The following is a 26057-nucleotide window of genomic DNA, read 5'->3' on the forward strand; positions in this document are numbered from 1 at the left end:
CTGGTTATCAACACACAGAATATGCCACTGCTTCTCTCTATCAGTTCGAAAAAGTATTAGAACCTTTTCTTGAAAATGCTACTTGCATACTATTATAACACTTAATCATCGCACCTTAGCATTAAACAATTCGAGCATAAACTTAATCACGCACCTACTTATACTAATTCTCATTTAAAGCACATCCATAATCTCGAGCGAGCACACGCTATAGGACTTATAAGACACTCTATGAGGAGAGCTAAAGGAACATATTTATAAAACGCAAATGAAAAGTTTACAATAAAAATTTGATTGCTTTAGAAAAACAATTTTGGTTTTTTTTATTCCAGAATAAATGTTTATAATTATTTTAAGGTGTCCAACGGCCGCTTTTCAGATTACAGTTTCTGCCTCAGCCTATCAATTCTATCGTTGAGTTTTGTTGGAAAGCAATTTCCAGAACGTTGCCAGTCCGCGGGAAGCCAACACCATTTAAAATTTATTCTTAAAAAAAAATAATAATTATATCGGAAACATAAATAAACGCAAGCCTTTATTTTGATGACATTACTGTCCAGTAGCTTTTTTTGCCTACTTTATTGCAAAACTTTGCACTTTAACAGATAATATATTTAAACAGGCACAAACCAGTGTAACAGCAAGGCAAGAGTTATTGTTTTCCGCGTATTCACTCTCTAAATACTCCGGAGTTTAGTGGGCTAAGTTCCTTTTTCTCGTAGGTATTTTTCGGTATATTTCAAAGATTCTGGCGGTATTTGCAGCTTACATAAATATGTAGTAGTTCATGTAGTTTATATGTAGCAAATTCGTAGTAACCGTGTAAGAACTGAGTTTTGTTTATTGTTTGATGGAACCTTCTTTAATGAAATCGTATTTTAAGAATAATCAAATGAAATACAGTTCTTAAAATATTTAAATCTGTTAGGAAATTGATTAATTTATCGTAAAAAATCATATTTACAGTGTTGAGGGCTCCGGTTAACAATTAATTGTAAGCGGAATATCAAAATCGAGGAATATCAACGCAACCAGGGAAGGCAGTGCTGTGCTGCCAGCTGCTCTCGCTGAACATAGACCGAAACATAAAATTTCAAATGGGATTGAAAGATTACTACACCTGGACATATCCAAACATACCGGAGCATGTGGCGTAAGAGGAACTGCACATTCCCAGTAATCACTGAAAACATTCGCTTATATTTATTTTAGCCAAGATCTGGACAAGCTCGGCCGGTCGCTCGTGGTCGTTGGAATTATCGGCCGATCACGATGCGGGCTGGCAAACAAACTGCGAGCCTTTCGGATGGAACCTCCTGGAGACCATAAACCTGCCGACGGGCAGTTTCAGTGCTACTATAAGCCAGGCACCTCCGCTTTGCTGCTGCACTTCGAAACGACCTTCGACGATGCGATATTGGGCCAGCAGATAGATGAATCCATGGAACAGGACGGGGCCTCGTTTGACTTTGATGACTTCTACGAGCGGATGAAGTGCCGATTCTTGCGTATGATGCTACTGGCGCTACACGTCTGCCACATTGTAGTCTACATAGAGACGGGTCAGACCTTTGACCTCTCTCTGGTGACCATTTTGCAGCTCATGAAGTTCGCCAGAGAACAGCATTTGATGCAGTTTCTGCCCAGTCTGTTGAAGGAGACCCCTGCTGGGGCACTGCTTGGCGAGAAGTGCCGCCTGTGCACCCCAAGGATTCTGTTCCTGTTCGAGAACTTTCCCCAAGACGATGCCACGACCAAGGAGTGCGTGTCCGCCTGCGAGTTCCAAACGGAGGACAGCATCTACGAGTTTCTGCGCCACAATCAGATAATCACCAACAGCAGTTCAAGCGCTCTGCTGGCTCTGCCCAACAATAAGCAATTTGTCTTCTACAATGCCCACGAACAGCTCGATGCGGACAGGCTACTGCAGTCCATTGCATTGCTAAACTTGGAGATGCACAAGGTGGATGTCAAGGAAGAGGATGATGATCTGGAAGTGCTTGAGCTGGCACCCTTCGAGGGCTTTGTCAAGACTTATGGAGAGTCCTTCGAGAAGATAGATTACGAGGAGCAGCAGTACAAGGCAGAGCACACTGCCTGGAACTTTCTGCAGCGGCACATCCAAGACGCGCTGCTTGGCTGCTTCGACGAGGGTTCCTTCAAGCAGGTGCCCCAAAAAGGACAGCTGCAGTTGCTCAGCGCGCACGAGTGGCACGATTGCATGGTGGAGTTGCACAAGTTGCTGGTGCCAAAACAGGAATGCCACAACGAGATCCGCAACGAGGATTATGTGAGTTACAAAACTGAAAAGTGGATACGAAATTTATAATTATTCAATCTTTACAGCGCCTCTTTCTGCAGACCTTCGATGAGAGCCTCAACTATGAGAAGAAGTGAGTGGAAGCATTCGAGATTTTCTGCTTTAACTCTACTACTTTACAGATTCTGGACGCACCTGTGCGAGATTGGCCTCAAGCATGGCATTGCCGCATACAAAAAGGCTGCGCCAGCCATTTACGGCAGCTCAATGCACCAGCAACTGCTTGCCGATGCCATCATCGTCTTTGAGGAGGGGGGACGCGGCCCACCAGCTGAGGCAGCCATAGCCAAAATGTCGGAAATTTGTCTCAGGCACTGGCAGGACGGCAGGCAGCAGTGTGAGCAGCTCAGCCTGCGATCGCAGCCGTGCACACAGCCCAGGGATATGCCACATGACAAGCACAGCAGTGGCGTGATTCACGTTTCCAGCTGCAATTGCGGCAGGACACAGGGCAGGCGGGAGGATCCGTTCAGCCTGCAGCAGGCCAACTACGAGTTCTACGAGCACATGGCCAAAATGTGCAATCTTTGCGGGAAGGTGAAGCAGTTCAAGTTTCCCATCTTCGAACCGTCCAACAATGACTATCGGGCAGCGGCATTTGAGGTTGCATTTCCCCTGCTGCATGCCGAGAGGAAGAATGCAGAACTGGAGCCGGAGGAAGAGGATGAAGAGCTGCCCTCAGGAGATGAAGAGGAGCAGCAGCATATCACAGAGAGCAATGGCTGCTCTCAGCCATTGTCCCCGACCTTTGGTTCGGATTTGAACATGTCCATAGCTGGCTTTGGCGTCTCGCTGAACGAATCAGAGCCGTGCTTCGAGCAGGAAGCGGACTCCACCTCTGAAGCGGAATCCAGCAGCAGCGCCACCTCCAGCGTTGAGTCGAACAACGAGCTGGTGCTGCAGCTGAAGGAGCCCGCCAAGAAGCAAGAGGAACCCAGCGAGGAGTCCACCTCGACCCCCTCTTTGACCTCCACCACGGAATATCTGCCTGGACTGGTGCACACCTTGAGTAAAGTTGGACTTCTGCCGCTGTTTCCCAGCTGGTCGCTGGCCTGTGTCGGTCCCAGTTCTATTTACAGCCACAACACGGGCCTGCAGGAGCACTTCCAGAGCGGATTTCTCTCCGGCGCCAACTTCCTGCTGCCGTGGGACGTCCAACTCAGGCTCGTCCATGCACCCAAGCACTATCACAATTCCCATCAGCCACACATGAGCAAGAGGCAGCAAAGATATCGCAAACACGGCGACCGCATGGTGCTGAAGATCTTCGTGGGCTTCGAGTACGAGTGCTCGCGCGGCCACCGCTTTATGATGTGCCGACCGGATCGTGTGCTGCGCGGCGGTGCTGACATCGAGCGGGATACCTGCTGCAAGATGGTGCACACCAACATGCCCCTGTACTATCCCTGTCCCTGCCGTTCCCAAAAGAATTATCTCGCCCAGCTAATGCGGATCCATGTGGTCACGCCCAAGGCGCCGGTCAACATCATTGTGGATCCCAAAGTGTGCATGGGCAAGGACAAGTACACGTTTACGTTGGGCAGCCTGGTGCCACCGCGATTATCGCAGAGCGCCTACTGGATTCTGCGTCTTCCTTATGTCTACCAAGGCGACGATGCGCTGATTGCACCGCCGGAGAAACTGGAACCGGAGGAGATGATGGCTGGCGGCTATCTGCTGGCGGGCATGTTTGGCATTGCCGAAACGGATCCAACGCTGGACTTGAACGATCAGGGATCAGCCAGTGGGCTGGGAACTTTTACGAGAATTTAAAGAGAATAAAATGCAATTTTCACGCTTTGTGTTTTTCAGTAACGATTAATGTAATCTCTTCAGGGATTGTGCTCCAAGGCGACTTTACAATGTATATTCTAAGTGTAATGTTTATAGGGAATTATGCAGCGTGGAATTGTTGAGGCTTGCAGCTCAACGTGGGGAATAGATCGGGGCTTAATGTCTAACAAAATAGATAATTAAATGTAATACCTTTACAAGATAAAGAGACGCCCAAGAGACTGTGCTAGACTCTGGGTTAAATGTAATTCTTAGATGATATGAAAAGTGGTAATGCTACCACTGCTACGGTTGATGGATACAGAGCCGATAGTTTCTGTAGGTAAATTCCAATAAATAACGATTCCAATGATGAGCAAAATGTGATAAGGCGTGAAATGCAAACGGGTCGAGCATCCTCCCAAATGTTTAGCAGAAGTCGGGCAACCGTTTCGCATTCCTTTTAAATGTATGCGGTAAAATGTTCCTTAAGCTCCTTAAATTTAGACAATTTCCTCGGTGCAGATCTCCTCCTCATTGGCGACATAATCGCCGCACACCTCCTCCTGGCAGCCCACGTCCATGTCGGCAAATTCCTCGTAATACATATCCGAGTCCATAGCAGTCTCCTGCTCGGAGGCGGAAACACTGGGCACTGGGCAATCATCGGCCTCTGGCAGGGACTCCTCTGGCTCGTCCTCCTCTTCGGGATCTTCCTCCTCCTCGGGCTCCTCCTCATCCTCCCCGGTGGAGTCCATGGCTGGCAGCTGCTGCTGCTGTTGGTTCATCTGCTGCAGCATCGACTGCACACGCTGCATGTACGCCTGCTGCTGCAGCTGGCTGCACTTGCCATCCAATGGAGTTGGTGTTGATGGCATCGCCGTGTGCTTGATGTTGTCCAACAGCGCCGCATGCTGGCTGGTCACGTGCAATGCCAGAGCGGTGGCATCGGCGTGCAAAGAGCCGCACACAATGCACACCAAAGTCTCGTGCCGCTGCTGCATGGGCATCGGGGCAGTGGCCACCCCTTGGACTGTATCTGCAGCTCGATTGTGGCTCTGAATGTGCTTATTCAGATATGCCTGCTGGCTGTAAGACTTGCCACAGATGTGGCAGGGAAAGGGCTTCTCGCCAGCATGGATCTTCATGTGAACACTGAGGCTGGAGGCCTGCGTGAAGCATTTGTCGCACAACTTGCACTGGAACGGCTTCTCGCCGGTGTGAATGCGCATGTGAATGTTGAGGCTGCCCGACTGCGTGAAGGAGCGATCGCAGAGGGAGCAGGTGAACGGCTTCTCGCCCATGTGGTTCTTCATATGCTGCACCAGCTCGGAGCTGACGCGGAAAGCCTCGCGGCAAATGGCGCACTGGTAGACAAGCTCCTGGGTGTGCATTCGCATGTGTTCGTCGAGCAACGCCTCCGCCTTGAACTCCCGCTCGCACTCCGGACAGGCAAACGTCTCCGTTGGCGCCGTGTGCGTCTTCTGGTGCAGCAGCAGCGAGGTGTAGTTCACGAATCCCTTGTCGCACTGCACGCACTGGTGCGGCTTGCGCACCGCATGGGATCGCATGTGAACCATCAGACTGCTGGACTGGGTGAATGCCTTGGGGCAGAGCTCACACTTGTACGGCTTCTCGCCGCTGTGGATCCTTATGTGGGTGTTGAGGCTGCCAATGTGGGTGAAGGTCTTTTGGCAAATGGAGCATTGGAAGGGCTTGTTGGTGATGTGGGAGCGCACGTGCTTGGAGAGATCACCGGCATTGGGGAAGCTCGCCTCGCAGTGCGAGCACTGGAAGCATTTCTGTGCCGCTGGATTCGCGGCCATGGCAGACTCGAGCATCGGGTTGTTCGCCTTGCTGCGACGACCACGGCGGCGTTTGATGGGAGCAGGCTCCATGGAGATGCTCATGGGTGGAGGCGGCTGGGCAGGGAGAAGCAGCTGCTGTGGCGGATGGGGGAGGCTCACGGGTGTACTGAGCGGAGTTATGCTCATCGATGGTTGCAGCAGAATAATCGACGTGGACTCCCGAGAGTCTGCCATTTGCAGATGGAATTCATTTGGATGCGGTCCGGCAAGTAAACATCTCATGGGATGCGCGGAACCCAACTCGACGTAGGAGGCTCCATTGCTTAAGGAGTCCATGGGCTCCTGGTTCTGACTCTGACTCTGCTGTGTGTTGGAGTTGCTGGTGGAACTGGGCATGGAGCTGGACGAGCTGGAGGAGTTGCTGGAGCTGGAACTGGAGCTGCTGTCATCATCATCGGTGCTGTCATCATCGTCGCTGTCGTCGTCATCGTCCGAGGAGTCGCTGTCCCCACTGGCAGCTTCCTGTGACTGCTGCTGCTGCTGCTGCTGCTGCTGCTCCTGTTCCTCCAGCTCGCAGACTGGCTCGAATATCCAACTGTAGTCCTCGCCCTCCTCCGCCTGCTGCTCCTGGCACTCACCCAGCTGCTGTTCTTGTGCAGGCTCATTCGGATGCCGGCTGTTCATGTGCTGGTACAGGGCCAACGGATGCACAAAGTACTCCGAGCAGCACATGCAGTGAAACGTTAGATCGGGCGCCTCCGGCTTCGGTGGCATTGGAGCCGGCTTCAGCACTGGCTGGCACAGGATCGGCGTGATGGTCAGTGGCAGATGATGGTAATTATGCTTCAGCTGCACGGCCATCTTGACGTGTCGTGTGTCGTAGTTGTATGTAAAGGCTAAAACATAACAAAGACAGCAACAACAACATTAACATAAGCAACAACAACAACCACAACAATTACAACGAGTTGCAGAGAGGCAGCCTCTGCCTCTCTAAGCGTTCGATGAAAAATCAATGCTCTCTCGTACCTTATGTGAGTGTTTAATGTTTATTTTCCAGTTTCAACGATTAGCAAACAATTACACACATATGCATGCATGTACATACATATGTAATGCTGTACATATATGTAATTATATCACTATGGTACTTTTCAGGTTTCGGGTCTTGCGTGCTGCTTGCTTTTAGTATTACTAACATGTTTCAACTTTTCAGCTTTTGCGCGTTCAGTTCAGCTACCAAATGGTAGCCTGTGTTTGTTCTTGTATTTTGAATTCTTGTGTTTCAACATTCATCGCGTCTTTGCGTTTGCGTTTATCGGCCAATTGGCGTCCCGGTGTGCACAAGCAGACGCTGCCCCTTGGCAGCGCTTAAGATATATTTTTATCCGATTGATGAATCAATTATTTTTCACTTAAGGACTCCGCTTACAAAATAAAACAAAAAAGGTCAACAAAAATGTCTATTTTTACATGGTAAGTAACTATACACATTTGCTACACATCAAATACATAGTTGTGTAAAAACGTAAGTGGGCATCATATTAAACGTAAGGGTGTGCGGAATGTTACGTTGTTAGCAGCAGTGAATTATAATTTCTTGCACGTTCCCGTTAGATAGATTTGATTTGTATAAATTTCATCAATTTCATAATTAACAACATTTTGAATGATTTCTGTCCATTAACAGAGAACAATTAAACCATTGTAACCGATAAAGAAATTGAAAAACTATTGACAAGTTTCTGATAAAAGATATGTGGAGTCATTTATTTTTGTTAGTAAAGAGGATGGATTTAGGTAAAAGGAGAAATAATAAACAGTATTCTTTTCCGCGTTTAAGCTCTTGTTCAACTGTTTAAAAAGAGGGGGTTAAGGCTTCGCTCGTTGTTTTTTTGGTATATTTACGGTATATTTTACATAATATTTCTGAGCGTCAGTAGGTATAATTGATTTATAAGGCCGCTGTCACACCAGTTGCCCGGCATTTTATCAGCGTGTAATAAAAAATAACAATAAATACAAACGACCATGGACGACAGCCTATTCCAAATGAGTCGTAGTGGATTGCTGCGAACGAGTGTAAATAGCTCTAGTTTGCAACCGACTCTTTCCCGATCGCTGCGTAACGTAAACAATGTGTCCGCATTGAGTGAAACACTGATAGATCCCGATGACTCGAACCGGGGCAGGAGCCATGTGGATGTCCTGTTTCCACAATTCTTTGACATTCTGCAAGCTCACAACAACGAGTCGGAGACCTTCGAGGTTTTGCTCAGCTTGTCCATGGCGTGCAGGAAGGTCGTAGAAGAACTGCAGCTGGAAATAGAGCGCGGTATGGGAGGAGAACAGGGCGCAGCGCACAGACGGGCCAGCATCAGTTGGCTTAAGCAGGAGATCGACACTTGGCGCCTGCTCCACGGCATCTACTTTGATCGAATATTGCTACAGACGGACAACCAAGCCGACTTTGAAATGCAGGAAGGTCCCGCTCTTGGAGGCAGTGAGAAAATGGTCATCTCTCAGCTGTATACCATAAATTCCACCCTGAGGGAGTACCAGTTGGTTGTCGACTGGCTGGAGGCCTGCTACGACCGCACGGATGCAGAGAATTTGCTACACTGCCACGACCGTATGATGGCCTGGGAGAACACACTCTTCCAGCTGGAGAATCTCCAAGGAGCTGCCTTTGGGAAGAAGCACGAAATAGTCAAGAGCTTGGATCCCGATGCTCCAGTGAGGGAGAAGCTCTCACTGCACGCTCTCGACGAGGAGGACAACATGAGACTGGGCCGCGCTATTTTCGGTGCCATCAGGCGAGGACGTATCGATGATGCTCTGAAGTTGTGCAAACACTACGGCCAGACGTGGAAAGCTGCCATTCTGGAAGGGTGGCGCTTACATGAGGATCCCAACTATGAGATGAGTGGATCGCTGGTCAGCGAGAAGCTACCCATTGAGGGCAATCCTCGTCGCGATGTGTGGAAGAGGTGTGCCTGGAGTGTGGCCGATTCCAAGAGCTACGACGAGTTCACACGCGCCACAGCTGGGGTCTTTGCGGGACATTTGAGTTCGTTGAAGGCGCTGCTGCACAACAATTGGCATGATCTGTTGTGGGCCCACATCAAGGTGCAAATTGACATTCGTGTGGAGTCGGAGATACGGGAATGCTGCACAAAACGTTATCAGGACATGCCCGAGGACTATTGGAACGGAAAAATGACACTGGAGCAAATATTCGACGAACTGAGTGTGGCCAAAGATGTGTCTGTGAAAGACTTTGCCAAGGGCCAGCTGGGCATCATACAGCGTCATCTCATTCTTGACACTTGTGGCGAACTGCTCCAGCACATGGTGCGCTGGCTGGAGACGGATGCCAGCAAGCTATCGTCTCACCAGCTGCGCTTTATGGCTCACATTGTTCTGTTTCTGCGGCAGATTGGTCGTGTCGAAAACGAAAAGCATGCGGAAAAAATCATTGCCTCTTACGTGGAGTCGTTGCTCGCACGTGGAGATGCCCTGCTTATAGCCTACTATGCTGCAGCTCTGTCCAACCGCCTCCAAGTGAAACTATACTCGCAGTTCCTCGAGAAAGTTGAGCAGAAACGAGCACGGGAGCTGGCCATTGACGCTGCGCTGCAAGCCGGCTTGGACTTGGAGCAGATCACGCGCCTCACTGTGGAAAATATTCGAAACACTCAGCAGCCATTGGGGGAGTTTGGGGCACCGCATGCAGGAGAAATATCAGCTCCGGATCAGTTAAAGATCTCAGCTCTGGAGTGGCTCACCTTTCTGCCAGAACAGAGGAGCGAACTGCTCTGGCAAGCATGTGCCATGATGCGTATTTACTTGGCATCGAACAAGATCGAGTGCATGCGCAAAACATTCCTGATGGTGCCCAGCGATGTGGTCACCAGTCTGGCTGGCACCTTCGGCTCCTTGGACAGTCTGCCGCCGCGCGAAGAGTGCAGCTTGAAGGAATATCTTTGCTACAAAGTGTACCTTGCGGGCATTGACAGCTTCATCGAGTGGAATCGCCGAAGCCAAAATCCTCCACAAAAGCCGACTTCGATCGCTGCAATTACCAGCCAGGATAACTTTACGGAGCGCCTGGTGAGCGAGCAAAAGCAGCTAAACTATCGCAATGAGCTGGTGAGATGGCAGCAGAAGGTCAAGGAGCAAGCAAAGCGTAAGCGAAATAATTAATTCAAAACCAATTGTTTGATTTATCTTCTCCCCTTTCGACAGAGACCACGGAAGCTTTGTACAATATTTTATTGTTCCCGGAAAAGGGTTGGCTGGTGGATCCCTTTATCTCGAAGGAGCCGGAGAATGCTGCACAGCTCAATTGGGAGCACAGACTGTTGCAGATGGAAAAGCTGCGCTCCCTTTGCCTGCCTGAGGTCACCATGCTCCTTCACGAAGTTATGTCCAAGTCCGGAGACCTTGTGGGCTGTGTGCGCCTGGCGGATGAAATATCCAGCGAGCATCGGCAGCTGTATAAGGTCTACACCAAGCACAAGATGGCCGAGCTGCTCGCCAAGATAGCCGACTCTTCACTGGAGTTGCTTAACACGAAACAGGATCCCTGGGGCTACCCCTTCACTGCCTAGAAATGTGGATTTCATTTTTGTTGTTTGCGATGTAAATCTAATTTTTAAAGTTTATTTATGGATTTTTGTTGGCTTAAGAATGTATTATTAAGGGGAAGCGTGGGAGACACGTGCTTTGTGTGCTTAGGAGTTTCCTTCTGTGGCCGGCGCATTGTCCTCACATCCGTTGCTGTGCTTCAGCAAATAGGAGGCCAAGAATTGAATGGGATCTGTGGGACGCTCCCGCGCGAGTGCCTGAAGACCGTGGAGTAGAATGGGAGCCACCGTCTGGTCCAGATACTGACGTGTGGGTAGCGAGCTGGGGCTCGGCTTCTTTATAGCTGGCTGCTGAACAGATGATGCTGCTGCTGGCTGCGCTAGTGGCGCTCCGGTTCCCGCCGCGGTGGCCGAGCTATTTTGCGAATTGTTGGTGCAGTTTTGCTCCTTGGCTGCCTCTGCCGTCACTGGGGTAGCGTTTGGCGTGGGCGCTGGGGATATGGGTGCCTCTGATTTGGCTTCCATAACTATATCGATCCTTATTTTAATTACAATTATTTAGCCAGCGTCGCCTGAAGGAATGGGTAGCCTTGGTCAAAATATACTTTCAAAATATGGTCTTACTTTATATAAATTAACCTATCGTAATCAACCCCCCAAATATACCGATGCATAAATATACCATCGGTGTATTTTGAATTCGAAATTGCGATTAATTACGCTATACAAACGTGTATACTTAATATACTGATTCGCTGTGTATAATTAATATGGTTTTATACATTTTATACCGTACACATTCCATTTCGTGCATACTGAACTTTTAAGCCTTGGCCCAGTTTGTTTAAACCTTATTTCCTACAAAATCATACAATAGAGGGTCTTAAAAAGTAGCAACCATTCTCATAAATTGATAAATCTTTTCGATAAAATTATATTTTCAGTCCTGAAAGTACTGGCTGGCCAGGAATATGAAACATAATCTAAAAATCTCGTATTTCAAAACCTGGTATACAAATTTGCTTTTTTTCCGTATATTTAGCAAAAGAGGGGTATATTTGATCAATAAATCTGCGGTCACACAGATAGCAGGCCGAAAAAAGTTACACCGAAAAATAAATTAATGGAAATCCATTTAATCAATTAAATAATGACGGAGCTGCTTATTGACCCAGACATTCGCGTGTGGGTTTTCTTGCCCATTGTGCTGATCACCTTTTTGGTGGGCATAGTGCGCCACTATGTTTCGATTCTGATATCCACCCAAAAGAAGGCCGAAATAACCCAAATTCAGGACAGGTGAGTGGCGAGCAAAGTGCACAGCAAGAAAAAAATCCACATATGTGTTGTTCCCCAGTCAAGCCATGATTCGCGCACGCTTATTGCGGGAAAATGGCAAATATTTGAGTGCCCAGTCATTCTCCATGAGGAAGAATTACTTTAACAGCGAGGAAACGGGCTACTTCAAGACCCAGAAGCGTGCGCCTGTGGCCCAGAACTCATCTGCCATGCTGACTGACATGGTCAAAGGGAACTTCATCAATGTACTGCCAATGGTGGTCATCGGTGGATGGATTAACTGGATGTTCTCGGGTTTCGTGACCACCAAGGTGCCGTTTCCCTTAACCTTGCGCTTCAAGCCAATGCTGCAACGTGGAGTCGAGTTAGCTTCGCTGGATGCTGCCTGGGTTTCATCCGCCTCCTGGTACTTCCTCAACGTATTCGGTCTGCGCTCCATCTACACATTGGTTCTGGGCGAGAACAACCACGCGGATCAGACTCAGGCACAGGCCGATGCAATGACTGGCGCTGCCATGACCATGCCGCAGGACCCCAAGGCAGCCTTCAAAGCGGAATGGGAGGCGCTCGAGATCACAGAGTACCACAATGCACTGAAAAACATCGATGCCGATATGCTGAGCATCGTTGCAGCCTCAGAACAAAGTGAATGAAGGAAGTTGTTTCCCCAATTCCCCAATTTAGATTTCTTAGCAAATGTCTAATATAACAAAGAACATTTTGTTTGATTTTAGTGTAGAGTTTGGTTATAATATATGTACCATTTTATCTATCTACGACTGGGAATTTATTATGTGTATATTGTGTACTTGTGCACCCTGCCCCTCGCTGCTGCATAATTAACATTTAACAAAGAACTCATAAACGTAAATAAAATGTTAATAGTAAGCCTCCTCAGTGGCTTCAGCCTGTGTGGGAGGCTCATCGGCTGCAGCCGAAGGTTCCGCAGCAGCCGTGGCCGAGGCCACGCCCACGGAGATGGAAAGCGACGGTTCCTTCTTGACCTCCGGAGCAGCCTCTGGCTCCGATTCCTGAACGGGCGCAGCGGGCTTGGCTGCCTTCACCGGTCCTTCCCCACGTGCTGTATTCAGAGGCGATGGAGGACGAGCGGTGGGTGGCACCTTAAACTGTTTCTCCGGCTTCTTCAAATCCTTGGGCTTGCCCAACAAGCGGTACTCATTGGGAAGCTCTGCCTCCGCGTAGAGCTTGTCAGTGAAATAGACGCGGCGAATGCGCACATTGGCATGGATCTGCAGCGATACGGTCTCCAGATAGTTGGAGCCATAGGCGCGGCGCGTGAAATCAGCGAGATTGAATTGTATCTGGTTCCAGCCAGGCGACATGCCCATCGGCATGGCTGTGCAGAATGGCTTTATGGAAGTCTTACTCTGGAAATTCGACACACGAAAGCGGCGCATGAAACGTTGATCATCTTGAATCTGCCAGAGAGCCAGAGGAAGTGTCGGGGGGGCTACATGCGGATATTTTATCTGGGAAAACAAACCTTTACTTCGAAGCAAAAATATTTGTGCATATTCTTGATGAGTAGCACCAAAAAGGGCAGCTTGATGCCGAGCTGCTCCTTGCACTCACTGGGGCAGTGGATGAATGTGGTGGACACATTGGAACCCATTATTTCCAGCACCAGAGACTTGATATCCTCATCGTAGATACGCTTTATGTAACCATTTTTGGTCTAACAGGGCGGTTGGACATTAGGTTGAGACACTCAGGAAGGACATACTCACATAGGAAGACCACTTCTCCAGCGGTGAGCTGCCCACGCTGTAGAGCACTGTGAGAAAACCTTTCTGATAAGCCGAACGATACATTTTTGTCAGACGTTTCGTGTTTAGTTTTAGCCTATCAAATGGTTAGAGAGAAGTCCCCAGATGTGACTTTTAACGGATAGTGAACTTGGACATATATTTAATTAAACTAATTATAGAATGGATTGTAGGTAACCCAGTGGGCACGCTCTTGCTCCTTCTCGGTTTTGTGTGAGGTAAACAGAGATTTGTAGACATCGCTGGCCTTGGGATCCTTGGCCACGCTGAAGTCGTTCTTCAATCGCTTCAGTTCGGGATCCTGCATGGCGTTCACGGCACCCAGGCGCTTCTGATTGGTGACTCCCTTGACTTTCGTGCTGGTTGAGGGCTTCGCTTCGTCCACTGTTGTGGACGCACAAGGCTCGTCGGTCTCCGTTTTGATCTCCACTTTCTTTGACTCCTTTTTGTCTTTTTTCGACGACTTCCTCTTGGCCGCCCGCATTTCCATTTTGACTTTCATCAGTTCGAGGTCTTCTTCGTTGCCATTCAGAACGACGATGTCCTCGACACTGTAGGGCGCCTGGCACAAAGGGCAAGTGCTGGCCGAGTTGCCTTTAATTTGTTTCAAGGCCCGCTCGGACACCACACAGCCACAGGTCCACAGAGCAACGAATCGAAACTTTCCTGACATCTCCAGCCCAATCAGCTTGCAGATATACGGAGCATGACGCGTGTCTAGTAGTCCTTCGGTCTTGTCCTCTTCAGTGAATGCGGGGTTGGGGGTCAATTGTAGAGTTTTAATGTCCTTGAGGCTCTTCACATGCACCGACATTTCGGGCATTTTCTCCTTCTCCAGCAGCCGCTCGATGAGGCTCTGCTTGGAGTACAATCTGCCCATTCCGCACATGACTATGGGCTCCTGCAGACGCTGCTGTGTCAGGGTGCAGTGCAGCCAGCGAAACTCTCGCTCAGCGTCTTTGTCTTTCTGCGAAAAACGCAATTAAATTTTGAGCAATTCAATTTGTTGATAATGCTATATGTTGTGGGTTACCTGTTCTGGCTTTTGTTTGACGCGAACCAGCTCATCGCGTCTAGGAATAGTTCCACCGTCGCATCCCATGTTTGCAGTTTTTTTTATTTTTGTTTTCTTTTATTTTTCTGTAAGTGTGTTGGGCTCCCTTGTGATTATCGAAATTATCGATAAAATATACAGACCCTCGAAAATATACCAAATATACTTAAAAAATACACCGAGCATGCAAACGTACTTAGCCCCCGCACGCCAAATAAATACCCTGGTGTACCTATTAAAGCGCCAAAAGAATAGTTTGTACTTCAATTTATTGCCAACAGCTATGATTTACAGTTGAAACCTACTTAGTGACCAGCTTCTCCTACATATCCGTGAAGGGGCAATGTTTGGCGTACGGCACATCTATGCAAATGCAGCCGCGGGCGCTGAAAGCATGTGATTTTGTATATTTGTATTTGTATTCAGCAGTTACATCTCCACTTACTCGTCCGGGGCATCGTTGCCTATATGGTACTCCCGCAGAATCGAGACACTCTCGAATGGATTCGCTTTACTGCTGACTGGCAAACGCTTGGGCCCGCTGAGATGCAGACACCCATTGGGGCAGGGAACGCCCGTGAACTTGTTGTGTTTGTAAGTGGCCGAGGCCAGGTAGCAAATGCTCAGGAAATGCGAACAGCGGTATTGTCCTGTGGCAAAGGAATATTTTCGTACCAACAAGACAAACATATTGTAATTTCTTACTGATTGGATTTCCCTTGCAGTACGGTTGAACGCGTCCACCGTTGACGCAGTAGTTGAGATGCCCCGTGTTGTCCTCCTGGCCGAGATATCCGGCATTTGTGTGCAGCACTTGTATGACACTCGCATCATCGCGCGACAAGCGAAATGTGTTGCTCTTCTTACGCTCGATCAGTGGACGAGCCGGATCTAGTCCGATTATGCGATATTGTTTCTTTGTCAAGTGATTGCTGATCATGCCACAGATATGGGCACCCAACGAGTGTCCCACACAGGTAATTTTCTCTCTTACGGCGCCATAATGGGTGAGAAATGCATAGATTTGGGCTGTGCACTGCGCCGTCAGTCTGGTGTTTATCAGAGAGTGAAGGTAACAGGGATATCGCGTCAAGGGCCGCCAGTCAACGGTTATCACGTTGAAGTCACGCGATAAATATGCTGTAAAATGACAAGGAGATAAATCAGAGTGTTCAGTGTCAATGGCCACGATACTAACCATCCCTTAGAAACTGCAGGTGTACATCGATGGCTGTTCCATTGAAGCCGTGAATAATAAAGACCGTTTCCCGATGCTTGCCGAAGCCACCCTGGTAGAGACTCGTTGGAGTTTTTACATTCAAAGCCACTCCTCGTCGTGGCCCATTGCTGTAAGACAGACGGAAGCGAATTGGTTAATCATGCAACTTTGCAGATTGTCACACATCAGCGACTATGATATTGTAGCGAAATTGCAAAGTATGTTGGGAGTTACTCGTAGTGCCAGCTATAAGTGTATCTTATTCTCATAAAATTCATTATTAAGCGGACCACGTACAACATTTCATTAAGATTATCATTATGATAACTAAACAAGATCACAGTAATAGATCAAATTAAACAATTAATATCTTCCCTAAAATCAAGCGTTTGCAATCAACGGTTACTAACACAGCTTAAGCTTTTGTTTTTTTAATCAGTGTTGACTGTTTTGGTTCCGTTTTGGTTCGTTGTGAACTGCGTTCATCAGCCGCGACACTGGCCGCTATGGTTCACTGTGAACTGCGTTGATTCCGTTCAGGTTCACTACTGGAACCAGGTACGCCGAGCGACCAATTGCAATGACAATTGTAACTGTGTCTGCGTACCATGAAATAGAGTAAAAAGTCAATATCCTGTTTGTGTTATACAACCATCACTAATCGACTGAACTTCCTTAAACGGTGCTCATCGTGTAATCTTCCCGAGCATTTAATGCCGCCACGGTTCTCCGAACATGGTGCGCATCTTTCGACTGAGGCTGGTGAGCGGGAGTTGTCTGGGGTAGAGTGGGAACCCAGACGAGTCGAACGACTTTGTCCGTCGTTTGTTTAACAGTTTATTTGTCACTTATTAACTCCAATTGATGCCACCATCGAGCACGTTTAGCGGCCAGTGCAGCGGTGATTCATGCCTTGTATAGCTCGGAGCATCTCTGCTTAGTGGGTCAGCGTCCGGTTTGGCGAAACAAGTTGCTCCAACCCAATAATTGCACTCTTATTTTTTGATATTCGCCAGCCATATCCTTCTTGTCCCACCACTTTGTATTTTTGGGCGTTGACACACTAACCCGAGCGAGCAGATGAAAGCAAGTTGCCTAACACCGGACTTGGCTTTCTCCCGTCCACACAGTACGGGATATCCTCAACACACCCCCTCAACTTACGGCGAAAACAGTCGATGCTCGATATGGGGACTGGGGCAGAAGTTTTTGTCGCGCAGGAAGCAGCGCAAGACATTGAGGTCCAGGGCGCCGCTGTTCAGGAGGTTCTTCCAGTCCATTTGGTTTATCAGCAATGCTTGGACATCTGAAATATGTTTCTCATTTCATTTTTTAATTTTCCCACATTTATAATGGTTTGTAGTACCTTTGGCAATTAGTGTGAAAAAGCAAACCACAACAAGATAATTCATTTTTAGCTGCAGTGGAACCGCGAATTAATTATATCTATTTAAGGATTCAGATATCTGTTGTCCGGGTTATAAATATGTATACTTTATGTTTTTGCAATTTTGCTTTCACTTTGTTTATCCACGTTGAAGTATTACTTTATTTTTTATGGTAATTACTTAACTTTCAATTATTTTTCAAAGGTTATTAATATTAATATTTGTTACTAAAGCCTGGACTTTCTTAACAGATCAATTTAATTTTGTTGTTTCCTTTTCCCACTTGTATTTTTCTTTTCCCAAACCAGATGCCACTCGACATTTTCCGCATAAATTATCCACTCAACGGAAAGTTGCACTCAGATCACATATTTTGATCGTCGATATCCATTTTCTCTCTTTGTTCCATTTCATCACAATCCTTTACATTGAACTAAATATAATTTTGATTGTGTCGCGGCCACATTGGACAACGTCTTGCACATTCGCGCGCGGCGCTGCGAATGCGAAGCGCGAAAAACGCGAACAGGGAAAATGCAGTCTGCGGCGGCACAACGGCAAAAACTGGCCAAGGGGGCTGGCTGGCTGCTCTGCCGCCGCTGGTTGGCTTTGCCTTGACTTTGCCTAGCTACGTGAACGACTTCGGGATCTTGTTGTGGCCGGCTGTCTGCAGTGCGACGTCTGAGTAAGGAAAATCCATGGCACACGCAACGCTGCACTGACTTTGATTATGAGTTACCATCTGAAAATTGATGGTTTTATCTGCCTTTCCAACTCAATGCCATTGCCTCCTTCATGGTGTCTGCGGATCGTAATTCGCCCTTGTTTCAATTTACATAATATGCCACAGGAGTGGCAATGCGAATTCTCGCATTTGACATTATTTCTACACAGTTGCAAAATCTTTATCCATATCCAAATCTTTTTGCACAGCCGCTCTATATAAATGAATGGCTTTTTGGCCTCCACATCGACCTGATGCCTTACATGAGCACAGAGAAGTGAAAGACTGGAAAGTGTTTTTCGCTTAGAGTGGTCAATGTAAGGTCTACATGATTCCGAAAGTAGTAAATGCTTCTTATCTGATACAAAATGCACTGATAAATATTAAGTTTAAGTTATATTTTTCTCTGCCTTCGTTTGAGTTTGAAGTTGGTTTTCTCCACTTAATATTTTGCAAAGATGACACAACTTCAATTGCAGTTGGACCTCACCTGGTAAACAATTGGAATCCTATATACCGCTTGGGACACGTTTCCCATGGCCAGACATAACAATTGAATGGATTTAAATCGAAGTTTCCATTGCGTAAGAAGAACTGCAACGTCTCCATATGATATTTGGCTACAAAAAGAAATCGCGTTGTTTATTTATGCACACAAATCACACTCCTTATCGGCGTTGCGATCTTCCTCACTAACATGCGTCTGCGAGTGGATTCAGGGAAAGTAAAGACAGCAGAACCGTGATAAGACTGGCCATTACTTTAGTCGCACGAAGTTCGCATTTAAGTCACGTACGAAACAGAGACACATCGGGTTAAATGGTAGGCTTCTAATTGACTGCCCCACTAGCTGGAGAGCTTTTTAAAAGCTGCATCCGTCCGCGCAAGAAACGGTAGAAAAACTGCCGAAAATGGCACACACGAACCCGACCCGACCCGGCTGCTGTGTGACATTGGTTTGTGGGGAGTTAGATGTTGTTTGTTTACAGACTTCGGCTTCATGTGCAGAAATGTTGCGTGTAGCCACAAGCCTCGATTTCCATATCATTGCCCACCAGGCTACGCTACACTTAGCAAAACGAAAGATAAACCCACTTCAGTAGATCCAAACGGAAAAAATATATAGAGACAAACTTATCAGTCGCACAAATATTCTCAATAAACTCCAGTGTTCTGTTCTGATAAAACGTGTACTCCTTAAGCGGAATAGTTGATCTTTGTTTTCCATTTTAAGTTAAATAGCATTTTTCTCAGTTGATTTTTTTTCAGCCTAAACTTTCTACAACAAATTTCTCGTTGTGTTTTATTAGCGACGACAGATTTGAATGGGTTTCACAATTCTTCAATATCATTAATTGGCATTCGAATTGCAACACTTGGACACCTGCAGGCTCCAGCAGCATCCATGCACAGGCGCAAAGAATGCGAAGAGTTGCAGGCGGAGCTTTTAACACGGACAGCAAACACATAAATAAATGCAATACAGCAAAAGCTCTGCTGAAGTTGTGCCATTGATCTTGGTGCAATATTGCTTTTTATTGTTTTAAACTATTGTTAACTTTTGGGAACATTTACCAAGCACCTGTAACGTGAGCAAACAATGTTGAGTCCGGCTGGAACAGCTGATTGAATGTAATGAGATCGTTGGCCTTATAACACCGCAAAACGAGGCTAGAGTCAAATAGAGGCAGCCACACATGTAGAGTTTTGATTTATTGTAAGGAAAATGCAAATGCAATTGAAAACGAAAACTGTTGTGAGTTGCAGTGAGAAGAAAAACGGGGAGCACCGCAATTGTTTTACTTTATTTACCATATCTGAGACTCTGTCTCTACTCTTTTTGAAGACGGGTAAATGGATTACAAAATTATTTATTTTAAAGATGGAGACACCAGCTGGACAGCCATGGAAAGCGTATCAAAGATTCGTCATTATCTACTCCTACACCCACCTTTTTGTTGGCGTTTTTCTTTTGTCTGTCATGGTTGCAGACTTCAGCCAATCTGCTTTAACATTTCCACCTTAATTGTGGTTGTTGTTTTTGCTTGGTGCATTCATCTGGCCATTGTTAATGCAGCAAGGTGGGGATTGCATAACAATTTCCCTGTGGCTGCAAGTGATACTGAGCTAGTTTTTATTTGTTTATTACTGAATGTCATCCAATTGCTTTAATGCCAGGCAACTATAATTATTTTTTGCATCTTTATAATTGGACTTGGCACCAAGCAAAACTTATTTGCAAATTTGCTACAATTTTCAATATCATTTGCAACAGAGAAAACAAACAAATTTTTTGGATCTTTCTTTTACAAATTACTCAATTTGAAAAGAAGTAAACCATAACCAATTTTAGTTGAATTTTCGCATGTGCATTTTCAGCAAAGTTTCGTGAAAATTTTGATGCGTTATGAGGCGTAACGTCGAGTAATGATTTTTTGACTGCTTTACTGCTCGTAGAGCGAATATTGTATACTCGCTATGTTTACTATATCTATTAATTACAGGTGTAAATACCGCATTTGATGCCAAGGACAACCTTGGCACTGAAAATTATTTCAAGTTTTACACATTTGAAATGCGCGCCTTCGATAGATTTGTTGACTAGAGACTAGATGTGATATCGAATAATTCGAGTTTTCACTCTGACAAAAGCTGGCCGCCATGAAGCTGGCTGGACTTAGCGCTGACGTTTACTGCATGCATCAAAACTTAAAAACTTTGCTTAAATATTTGATTTGCGATTTCTCACCCTCGCCCAGCAAGCCATTTTCTGTTTCCAATGTTCCTTTCATTTGCTGTTTCTGTTTTCAATTATCCAACCGTTTCAATGCATAGTTAAATCCAAATCCAATTACAATTTAATTTAATTATATTATCGCACAATCCTAGGAGATTCGCAACAAAAAAATGCTACTGAATCGCTTTTGATGCTTATGCAAATGCCAATCAATTTTCCGTTTCCTTGAGAACATAATCAGGAAAAGCTTAGGCCACTTACAGTTCTCTTCGTAGTTTAGAACAGACGCAACCCAGCGATGCTTTTCCACGGCTCTAATCGAAATGAACCATAAATTCCAGCAAGAGAGAGAGAGACAGAGAGAGAGAGTAGAAAACTGCTTGCGCTTTTGCTTTTGTGCTTTTCCTTTGGCTTCTCCTTTGGCCAAACTTTACTAATTAATTGTGCACTTGAGAATTTTAAGCAAACTCTAAAACTTGGCGGAGTAAAAGCCAGTGGGCAGAGGAAAAAAGAGAGGAAGAGATTGCGAATGCGAATGCGAATGTGAGGTGTTTGGCACTGGCAAAGTTGACTGGTAAATAAACTAACAATTTTTCCTACTTAATTAACAAAATTGTTTTAATGCTCCGCTCCACAATCCACAATCCACGCCATGCCCCACGCTCCACTGAAATGCCAAGTGAGGCGTTTGGCGACGGCGACGCCAACGCCAACGCCAACGCCTGTCAACACAGACAGTCGACAGGCTAAATGACTGAGCAAACAGCAACTGAAGCATGAGCAGGCACCGACAGGACAGAGGCAGTGCCAACACAATAATTAAACTTGCAGCAGTCATGAAATGCAGCACCAAGAGAGCTGAAAGGATGCTGAAAGGAATTACCCAATATTTTCCATTATTATCGCTACTCATTCGTGGCTTATTTCGATTGTTATACTTTGTATGCCGCCAGAGCACCAATTCCTTGCATTATCATATAAAGCAGTTTTCCGCCACAGAATCTCGAATTTCGAATGCATCGAATGGACAATATCTCGCTGCTCGCATTGGCCACTTGGCACAACAATAAATCGCGAATAACTCGGTGCAGCGCAGCTTATGAATTGCATTACAAAGTCGCATAAATTGTCGCATTCGCAGTGCGCCAAAGAATGAGCAACAAATCGCCTGGCGCCCAAATGCATCCATCATCAGCAAAAAGTCGCATTCAAAGCGAAAATTCAATCTGATGTCGCGGGTAGAGCGCGAGAGTTATGCGCTCAGAGCAGGGATATTGGAAGGAGCAGAAGGACCCGCGATGGCTGCTTTCCCGGTTGAATTATGCGGACACTTTGACAAGCTCCTTTTCCGCTCAGCTTTTCATTGACTTTTAATGGCTGCGCCTCCCTCGCATTATTGAGATTTACAGTTTATGGATTTATTGGCCAGCCAGAAATGGTTTATGCAAAGCCAGCAAGACGGAGTGAAGGTAAGGAAAGGATTTCCCTAACGTAACGTAACGGCAGAAGTGTTTGACGAATAATTTATAAATTTGATACTAAAAACTATTAATCGTCCCTAGTGTTGTCTTTGGAAGTCTCAAAGCCACTAATAATGGAAAGATTTAGCCATGTTTTTGCCATAAATCAAGCATAATCCGCTCTTCAACGACTCTCAAAGTTTTCAGCTCAATTAGACCATGGGCCAACCCCACTTCCATTTTGAATCAGCTTAAATTTACAGCCTCCAGTGCCTTCAGAAGTCTATCAGCGCAGGATTTACACAAGTTAATTAACACGCTTGTTGTTGCCTAACCCCCAAAAAATATATTTAATGCCCAAGCCGAGCCATTCATAATACGAGCGGGCATATGGGAAGGTCCTTCCCACCTATGTCAACAAAGGGGCGGACAAAAAGGACAATTAAACCCTTTGCAAAAAGCCAAGCAGCAGACAAAGGGAAGCAAATACCAGCCTCTGGGTTGGCTGCGCTGCCCCGGGGGCAGGAGCTGTGAAGGTCGGAGAAAATATCGATGGGCTGGAGAGACCGAGAGCAAGAGGTTGAGCCAGCAACGATTTATTGGATACTGTCGCCTGGGTTTTCACCACATTTTATCGTCTTCGGGCAAACTGATGCAATAAACAAGGCTGTGGCAGAGTTTTCGCATTTTCTTAAGTAAATTATTGCAGAAATCGACAGTCAGTCAGGGAGACAAGAAGGCGCATTCAGGCAGGCCAACAGGAAGCCAACGGAAGCTCAAATGGGCGCAAAAATGTCATTAAACGGCAGCCACGACTGGGCTGCGCCCTTCCATCACCCAACATCCAACATCCAACATCCAACATCCAACACCGCCGGAGTGCGCTGGAGTGCGGGAAAGTTGTTGTTTCCGTTTCCGCCAGAGCATGGGTCCTTCCTTTTGAAATGCCAACGACAACGACAACGACAACGACATTGGTCTCTGCCCTTGATCCATCCGTCCACAGCTTCTGTTCTGTGTGCCTTCTGTCTTGTGGGGCTTGAAGCTCATTTGCGAGGTTGCCGGTGCAAATATTTGCTTAGCCCTTTGCCAACCCGCTCCAAAACGATTATCGGAGTGGGCCGACGGAAGGCTGCTTGCTGTTTGTCTGTTTTCGTTAGACATTTGGCCGATGCTTAAAGCCTTTAATTTTAATGACTCACAGAAAGGGCAAACAAAGTAGCCTGACAGAATACACAAAAAACATTAAAATTATGTATGGATTTTGTGTGTTTCAGGCTGACAACTCGGTTTGTCACTTATCATAGAAATACGAAAATGAAATTATACGTTGCCGGCTGGATGCTCTTGCAGCTCCTCTGGCACTCACTGGAGCAGGAGCTGGTGCCATCTCCCGGTGGCATTTCGAATGTGACCCAAATCAGCGAGGCGAACATCAACAGCACACTGTCCTCGAACGAAGTGGTGTTCCTCAACTTCTATGCGGATTGGTGCCACTTCAGCAGGCGCTTGGCGCCCATTTTCGAGCACGCTGCCACACAGCTGAAGCTGGAGTTTCCAGAGCCTGGCAAAGTGCAGCTGGGACGTGTGGATTGCGTCAAGGAGGTGGCTCTAGCTGATCTCTATGATATACAAAAGTTCCCCACGCTGCGACTGTTCTACAGAGGGCAACCGGTGCGCCGCGAGTATCGAGGTTTGAGGACGAGCGAGGCGCTGGTGAAATATGTTAAGTCTCAGCTGCGGTCTGCAATCGTTGAGTTCAATAATTCGGAAGATCTCAGCATGATTGATCCTAAAAGGCGTGCCGTCATCGCTTACATTGCAGACACTGAGCATCCGGCTTATGGGATCTTCCAAATGATGGCGGATCGCTTCAAAAACGACTGCGACTTCTATATGCACATCGGAGAGGATCTGGCTCCGGATCTGGAGCACAAGGCAGCAATGCCCAAGCAGCTGCCTGCTCTGGTGTTCCGTCCGGACGTCGCCCGCACACACGGACAGGATGAGTTCTGTGCTGGAAGTCTCGAGGATCCCGCGCAGGTAGAGCCTTGGATATTGGCCAAGTGTGTGCCTCTGGTGCGGGCGGTGAACTTTGGGAATGTGGAGGAGTTGATCGAAGAGAGGCTGCCGCTGCTGCTGCTCTTCCACCTGCCCGAGGACGACGTCGCCATTAAGGACTTCAAGGCGATTGTGGAAATGCAACTCTCCGATCAACGAAGCAAGTTCAACTTTGTTACCGTGGATGGCTGGAAGTTCGAGCACTCCGTGAAGCACATGGGCCTCAGTGCCAAGAACTTGCCCATCATAGCCATCGATTCACTCAAATTTATGTATCCGTTCACAAAATTCTCCGACATGTACATACCGGGCAGACTCAAGCAGTTCATGCAGGATTTTAGCAGCAACCAAACCGTTGTGGATCGTAAGATAATTGAACACAGTCCATCCACAGATGAACAGAATCCACCCAGGCCCGTGTCCACCTTCAAGGAGCTGGGTCCATCCAAGCATCGTTATTCGTTGCTCCACGATGAGCTCTGAGCTGCAACCACATTCTGCATTTGATTTATCAATAAAGTTCTCTTAGATGGAGTCGCTCTTTCGATATACTCTTTAATCTCTTGATGGATTTCGCTTCACTTTGCTGGAGAGTGTTGTTCAGGCAGCAGCCGCAGAGTGGAACTTGGAGAAAAATAGTTTACCTTGGCAACACGGCAAAGAACAAATTGCCTGCAACTAAACATAATGGTTAAACAGACACCTGCTCGAGGCTTCTACTCCACTCTGGCAAAATCACTTGAGCGGCTCCCACAGAGGGCTGCCACTCCTTCTCTGTCTGCCCGAGTCGAACAGCTCCGAACAGCTTCCGACTCCCTCTCAACATAATTTGCTGTGGTTTTGCATTTACTTTGCATCTCAAGCACGCTTCAGGCCACGGCTGATGCTGCTCCTACAAGACGCCAGCCGGCACTCGGCACTCGGCACAGCCGTGAACCAGCTACAGATCCAGTCCGCATTAGCCCGCTTGCTCCTTGACTGCAACAGAGGAGGCTTCTGCTGGTGGTTCTGGCTCTGTGCAGTGTCTTGTGCAGCTCCTTGCACTTCCGTTTTCCGTTCTGGCTGCCCCTTGCGACCCACCGCTCCGGCTCGAGCCGAGCGATTCAGTTTGTTGGTTTCTTTGTCCTGGCTGCATTTTCATCCTGTTTGCAATCACTTCAGCTCCGTGGTTGCCCTTGTGGCGGAGCCTCAGCTTCAGCTGTGGCAGGATATGCCTTGTCCTCCCCTGTTTTTGGGGGCTTGCTCTCGGCGCTTCTTTCCTGTTTTGGGTTTTTAAGTTGTTTGCCATTTGCACAAACATATGCGCATATCTAATTTGCAATTGTTTTTCCTCAGCAACCGATTTGAATGTCTTAAAACACACTGCACGAAAATGGGAGCGACTACAAAAAATAGGTTTAATGGTGTTCGAGTGTACATTATTTGCTGCTATTAAAACCATTCTGTCTTCCTGAAACATAATTCGTTTCCTTTACCAAGAGCCACATGTGGATTATTCTTGCAATAAAACTTGCAAAATTGTTGTGCAGTGCTCGATCGAACATGTATGCAGCCTTGCCTTTGCCTTCTCCTCCGCCTTGGGGCGAAAATAAAAAAAACAGATCGTGTCAGTGGCAGGGGAAGAGGGGGATGTCGGGAGCAGCTTTCATAATATGTACTTCATAACAAAGGATGTACAAGATTAGAAGTGTACTTTTATTGCATGGAGCTACCAGCACTACAAATATACGCATGGACATCTTCCACAGAAACAGATTCCCTCTCCTCCACCAAAATCCACATGTGGATTAGTGTTGTAACAAAATTAGGAAAATTGTGCAGTGCTTGCTCGAGCATGT

General features: G+C 46.9%; 9 protein-coding genes across 11 annotated transcripts; 4 read left to right on the forward strand and 5 right to left on the reverse strand.

The window, feature by feature from the left end:
• The first annotated feature begins 1024 nt into the window (after nt 1–1024).
• On the forward strand, nt 1025–4135 carry LOC117584783 (protein SMG8). The gene is made up of 4 exons (XM_034273895.1): nt 1025–1153; nt 1213–2290; nt 2347–2393; nt 2443–4135. Exons 1-4 carry the CDS (start codon nt 1098–1100, stop codon nt 4091–4093), a joined length of 2832 nt encoding a protein of 943 aa, XP_034129786.1. The 5' UTR covers nt 1025–1097; the 3' UTR covers nt 4094–4135.
• On the reverse strand, nt 4119–11793 carry LOC117584785 (zinc finger protein 664). Of its 2 annotated transcripts, none has more exons than XM_034273898.1 (2): nt 11788–11793; nt 4119–6015 (listed from the first exon to the last, which is right to left on the reverse strand). In XM_034273898.1, exon 2 carries the CDS (start codon nt 6001–6003, stop codon nt 4597–4599), a length of 1407 nt encoding a protein of 468 aa, XP_034129789.1. In that variant the 5' UTR covers nt 6004–6015; nt 11788–11793; the 3' UTR covers nt 4119–4596. The 2 variants fall into 2 exon arrangements, with proteins under 2 accessions (XP_034129789.1, XP_034129788.1); XM_034273897.1 differs by lacking the exon at nt 11788–11793 and adding an exon at nt 6931–7446 and having other exon boundaries at nt 4119–6797.
• Nucleotides 7861–10568, forward strand: LOC117584784 (nuclear pore complex protein Nup107). The gene is made up of 2 exons (XM_034273896.1): nt 7861–10090; nt 10150–10568. The coding sequence occupies exons 1-2, from the start codon at nt 7933–7935 to the stop codon at nt 10512–10514; spliced, it is 2523 nt and encodes an 840-aa protein (XP_034129787.1). The 5' UTR covers nt 7861–7932; the 3' UTR covers nt 10515–10568.
• LOC117584790 (protein dpy-30 homolog) lies at nt 10538–11098 on the reverse strand. Its single transcript, XM_034273902.1, has one exon. The coding sequence runs from the start codon at nt 11013–11015 to the stop codon at nt 10638–10640; it is 378 nt and encodes a 125-aa protein (XP_034129793.1). The 5' UTR covers nt 11016–11098; the 3' UTR covers nt 10538–10637.
• LOC117584789 (ER membrane protein complex subunit 3) lies at nt 11562–12575 on the forward strand. The gene is made up of 2 exons (XM_034273901.1): nt 11562–11789; nt 11848–12575. The coding sequence occupies exons 1-2, from the start codon at nt 11641–11643 to the stop codon at nt 12440–12442; spliced, it is 744 nt and encodes a 247-aa protein (XP_034129792.1). The 5' UTR covers nt 11562–11640; the 3' UTR covers nt 12443–12575.
• A 77-nt stretch (nt 12576–12652) lies between these two features.
• On the reverse strand, nt 12653–13697 carry LOC117584788 (cilia- and flagella-associated protein 20). Its single transcript, XM_034273900.1, has 3 exons — nt 13538–13697; nt 13294–13485; nt 12653–13228 (listed from the first exon to the last, which is right to left on the reverse strand). Exons 1-3 carry the CDS (start codon nt 13619–13621, stop codon nt 12668–12670), a joined length of 837 nt encoding a protein of 278 aa, XP_034129791.1. The 5' UTR covers nt 13622–13697; the 3' UTR covers nt 12653–12667.
• LOC117584786 (replication termination factor 2) lies at nt 13685–14743 on the reverse strand. Its single transcript, XM_034273899.1, has 2 exons — nt 14610–14743; nt 13685–14543 (listed from the first exon to the last, which is right to left on the reverse strand). The coding sequence occupies exons 1-2, from the start codon at nt 14676–14678 to the stop codon at nt 13728–13730; spliced, it is 885 nt and encodes a 294-aa protein (XP_034129790.1). The 5' UTR covers nt 14679–14743; the 3' UTR covers nt 13685–13727.
• Nucleotides 14744–14873: 130 nt separating this feature from the next.
• Nucleotides 14874–18808, reverse strand: LOC117584154 (lipase member H-A). 2 transcript variants are annotated; one of them, XM_034272915.1, is made up of 5 exons: nt 18452–18808; nt 15829–15977; nt 15336–15770; nt 15076–15280; nt 14874–15016 (listed from the first exon to the last, which is right to left on the reverse strand). In XM_034272915.1, exons 1-5 carry the CDS (start codon nt 18568–18570, stop codon nt 14953–14955), a joined length of 972 nt encoding a protein of 323 aa, XP_034128806.1. In that variant the 5' UTR covers nt 18571–18808; the 3' UTR covers nt 14874–14952. The 2 variants fall into 2 exon arrangements, with proteins under 2 accessions (XP_034128806.1, XP_034128807.1); XM_034272916.1 differs by lacking the exon at nt 18452–18808 and adding an exon at nt 17014–17147.
• Nucleotides 18809–23448: 4640 nt separating this feature from the next.
• On the forward strand, nt 23449–24770 carry LOC117584103 (endoplasmic reticulum resident protein 44-like). The gene has a single exon (XM_034272852.1). It carries the CDS (start codon nt 23476–23478, stop codon nt 24700–24702), a length of 1227 nt encoding a protein of 408 aa, XP_034128743.1. The 5' UTR covers nt 23449–23475; the 3' UTR covers nt 24703–24770.
• Nucleotides 24771–26057: the final 1287 nt, after the last annotated feature.

This window comes from Drosophila guanche, unplaced genomic scaffold (genome assembly GCF_900245975.1).
Source record: "Drosophila guanche unplaced genomic scaffold, DGUA_6, whole genome shotgun sequence".
In the NCBI taxonomy this organism is placed as follows: Eukaryota; Metazoa; Arthropoda; class Insecta; order Diptera; family Drosophilidae; genus Drosophila; species Drosophila guanche.

What these genes read in the sequence shown, in the direction of transcription:
- LOC117584788 (XM_034273900.1), bottom strand. Translation starts at nt 13,621, where the DNA reads ATGTATCGTTCGGCTTATCAGAAAGGTTTTCTCACAGTGCTCTACAGC. An exon ending in TGGAGAAGTGGTCTTCCTAT is followed by an intron (nt 13,486 to 13,537) that starts GTGAGTATGTCC and finishes CCGCCCTGTTAG; the next exon opens with ACCAAAAATGGTTACATAAA. An exon ending in ATTTTTGCTTCGAAGTAAAG is followed by an intron (nt 13,229 to 13,293) that starts GTTTGTTTTCCC and finishes GCTCTCTGGCAG; the next exon opens with ATTCAAGATGATCAACGTTT.
- LOC117584783 (XM_034273895.1), top strand. Translation starts at nt 1,098, where the DNA reads ATGGGATTGAAAGATTACTACACCTGGACATATCCAAACATACCGGAG. An exon ending in AGATCCGCAACGAGGATTAT is followed by an intron (nt 2,291 to 2,346) that starts GTGAGTTACAAA and finishes CAATCTTTACAG; the next exon opens with CGCCTCTTTCTGCAGACCTT. An exon ending in AGCCTCAACTATGAGAAGAA is followed by an intron (nt 2,394 to 2,442) that starts GTGAGTGGAAGC and finishes ACTACTTTACAG; the next exon opens with ATTCTGGACGCACCTGTGCG.
- LOC117584789 (XM_034273901.1), top strand. Translation starts at nt 11,641, where the DNA reads ATGACGGAGCTGCTTATTGACCCAGACATTCGCGTGTGGGTTTTCTTG. An exon ending in ATAACCCAAATTCAGGACAG is followed by an intron (nt 11,790 to 11,847) that starts GTGAGTGGCGAG and finishes GTTGTTCCCCAG; the next exon opens with TCAAGCCATGATTCGCGCAC.
- LOC117584103 (XM_034272852.1), top strand. Translation starts at nt 23,476, where the DNA reads ATGAAATTATACGTTGCCGGCTGGATGCTCTTGCAGCTCCTCTGGCAC.
- LOC117584154 (XM_034272915.1), bottom strand. Translation starts at nt 18,570, where the DNA reads ATGGAGACGTTGCAGTTCTTCTTACGCAATGGAAACTTCGATTTAAAT. An exon ending in GGATTCCAATTGTTTACCAG is followed by an intron (nt 15,978 to 18,451) that starts GTGAGGTCCAAC and finishes TCTGTCTTACAG; the next exon opens with CAATGGGCCACGACGAGGAG. An exon ending in GGCAACGATGCCCCGGACGA is followed by an intron (nt 15,017 to 15,075) that starts GTAAGTGGAGAT and finishes ACATGCTTTCAG; the next exon opens with CGCCCGCGGCTGCATTTGCA.
- LOC117584785 (XM_034273897.1), bottom strand. Translation starts at nt 6,762, where the DNA reads ATGGCCGTGCAGCTGAAGCATAATTACCATCATCTGCCACTGACCATC.
- LOC117584790 (XM_034273902.1), bottom strand. Translation starts at nt 11,015, where the DNA reads ATGGAAGCCAAATCAGAGGCACCCATATCCCCAGCGCCCACGCCAAAC.
- LOC117584786 (XM_034273899.1), bottom strand. Translation starts at nt 14,678, where the DNA reads ATGGGATGCGACGGTGGAACTATTCCTAGACGCGATGAGCTGGTTCGC. An exon ending in TCAAACAAAAGCCAGAACAG is followed by an intron (nt 14,544 to 14,609) that starts GTAACCCACAAC and finishes CGTTTTTCGCAG; the next exon opens with AAAGACAAAGACGCTGAGCG.
- LOC117584784 (XM_034273896.1), top strand. Translation starts at nt 7,933, where the DNA reads ATGGACGACAGCCTATTCCAAATGAGTCGTAGTGGATTGCTGCGAACG. An exon ending in GGTCAAGGAGCAAGCAAAGC is followed by an intron (nt 10,091 to 10,149) that starts GTAAGCGAAATA and finishes CCCTTTCGACAG; the next exon opens with AGACCACGGAAGCTTTGTAC.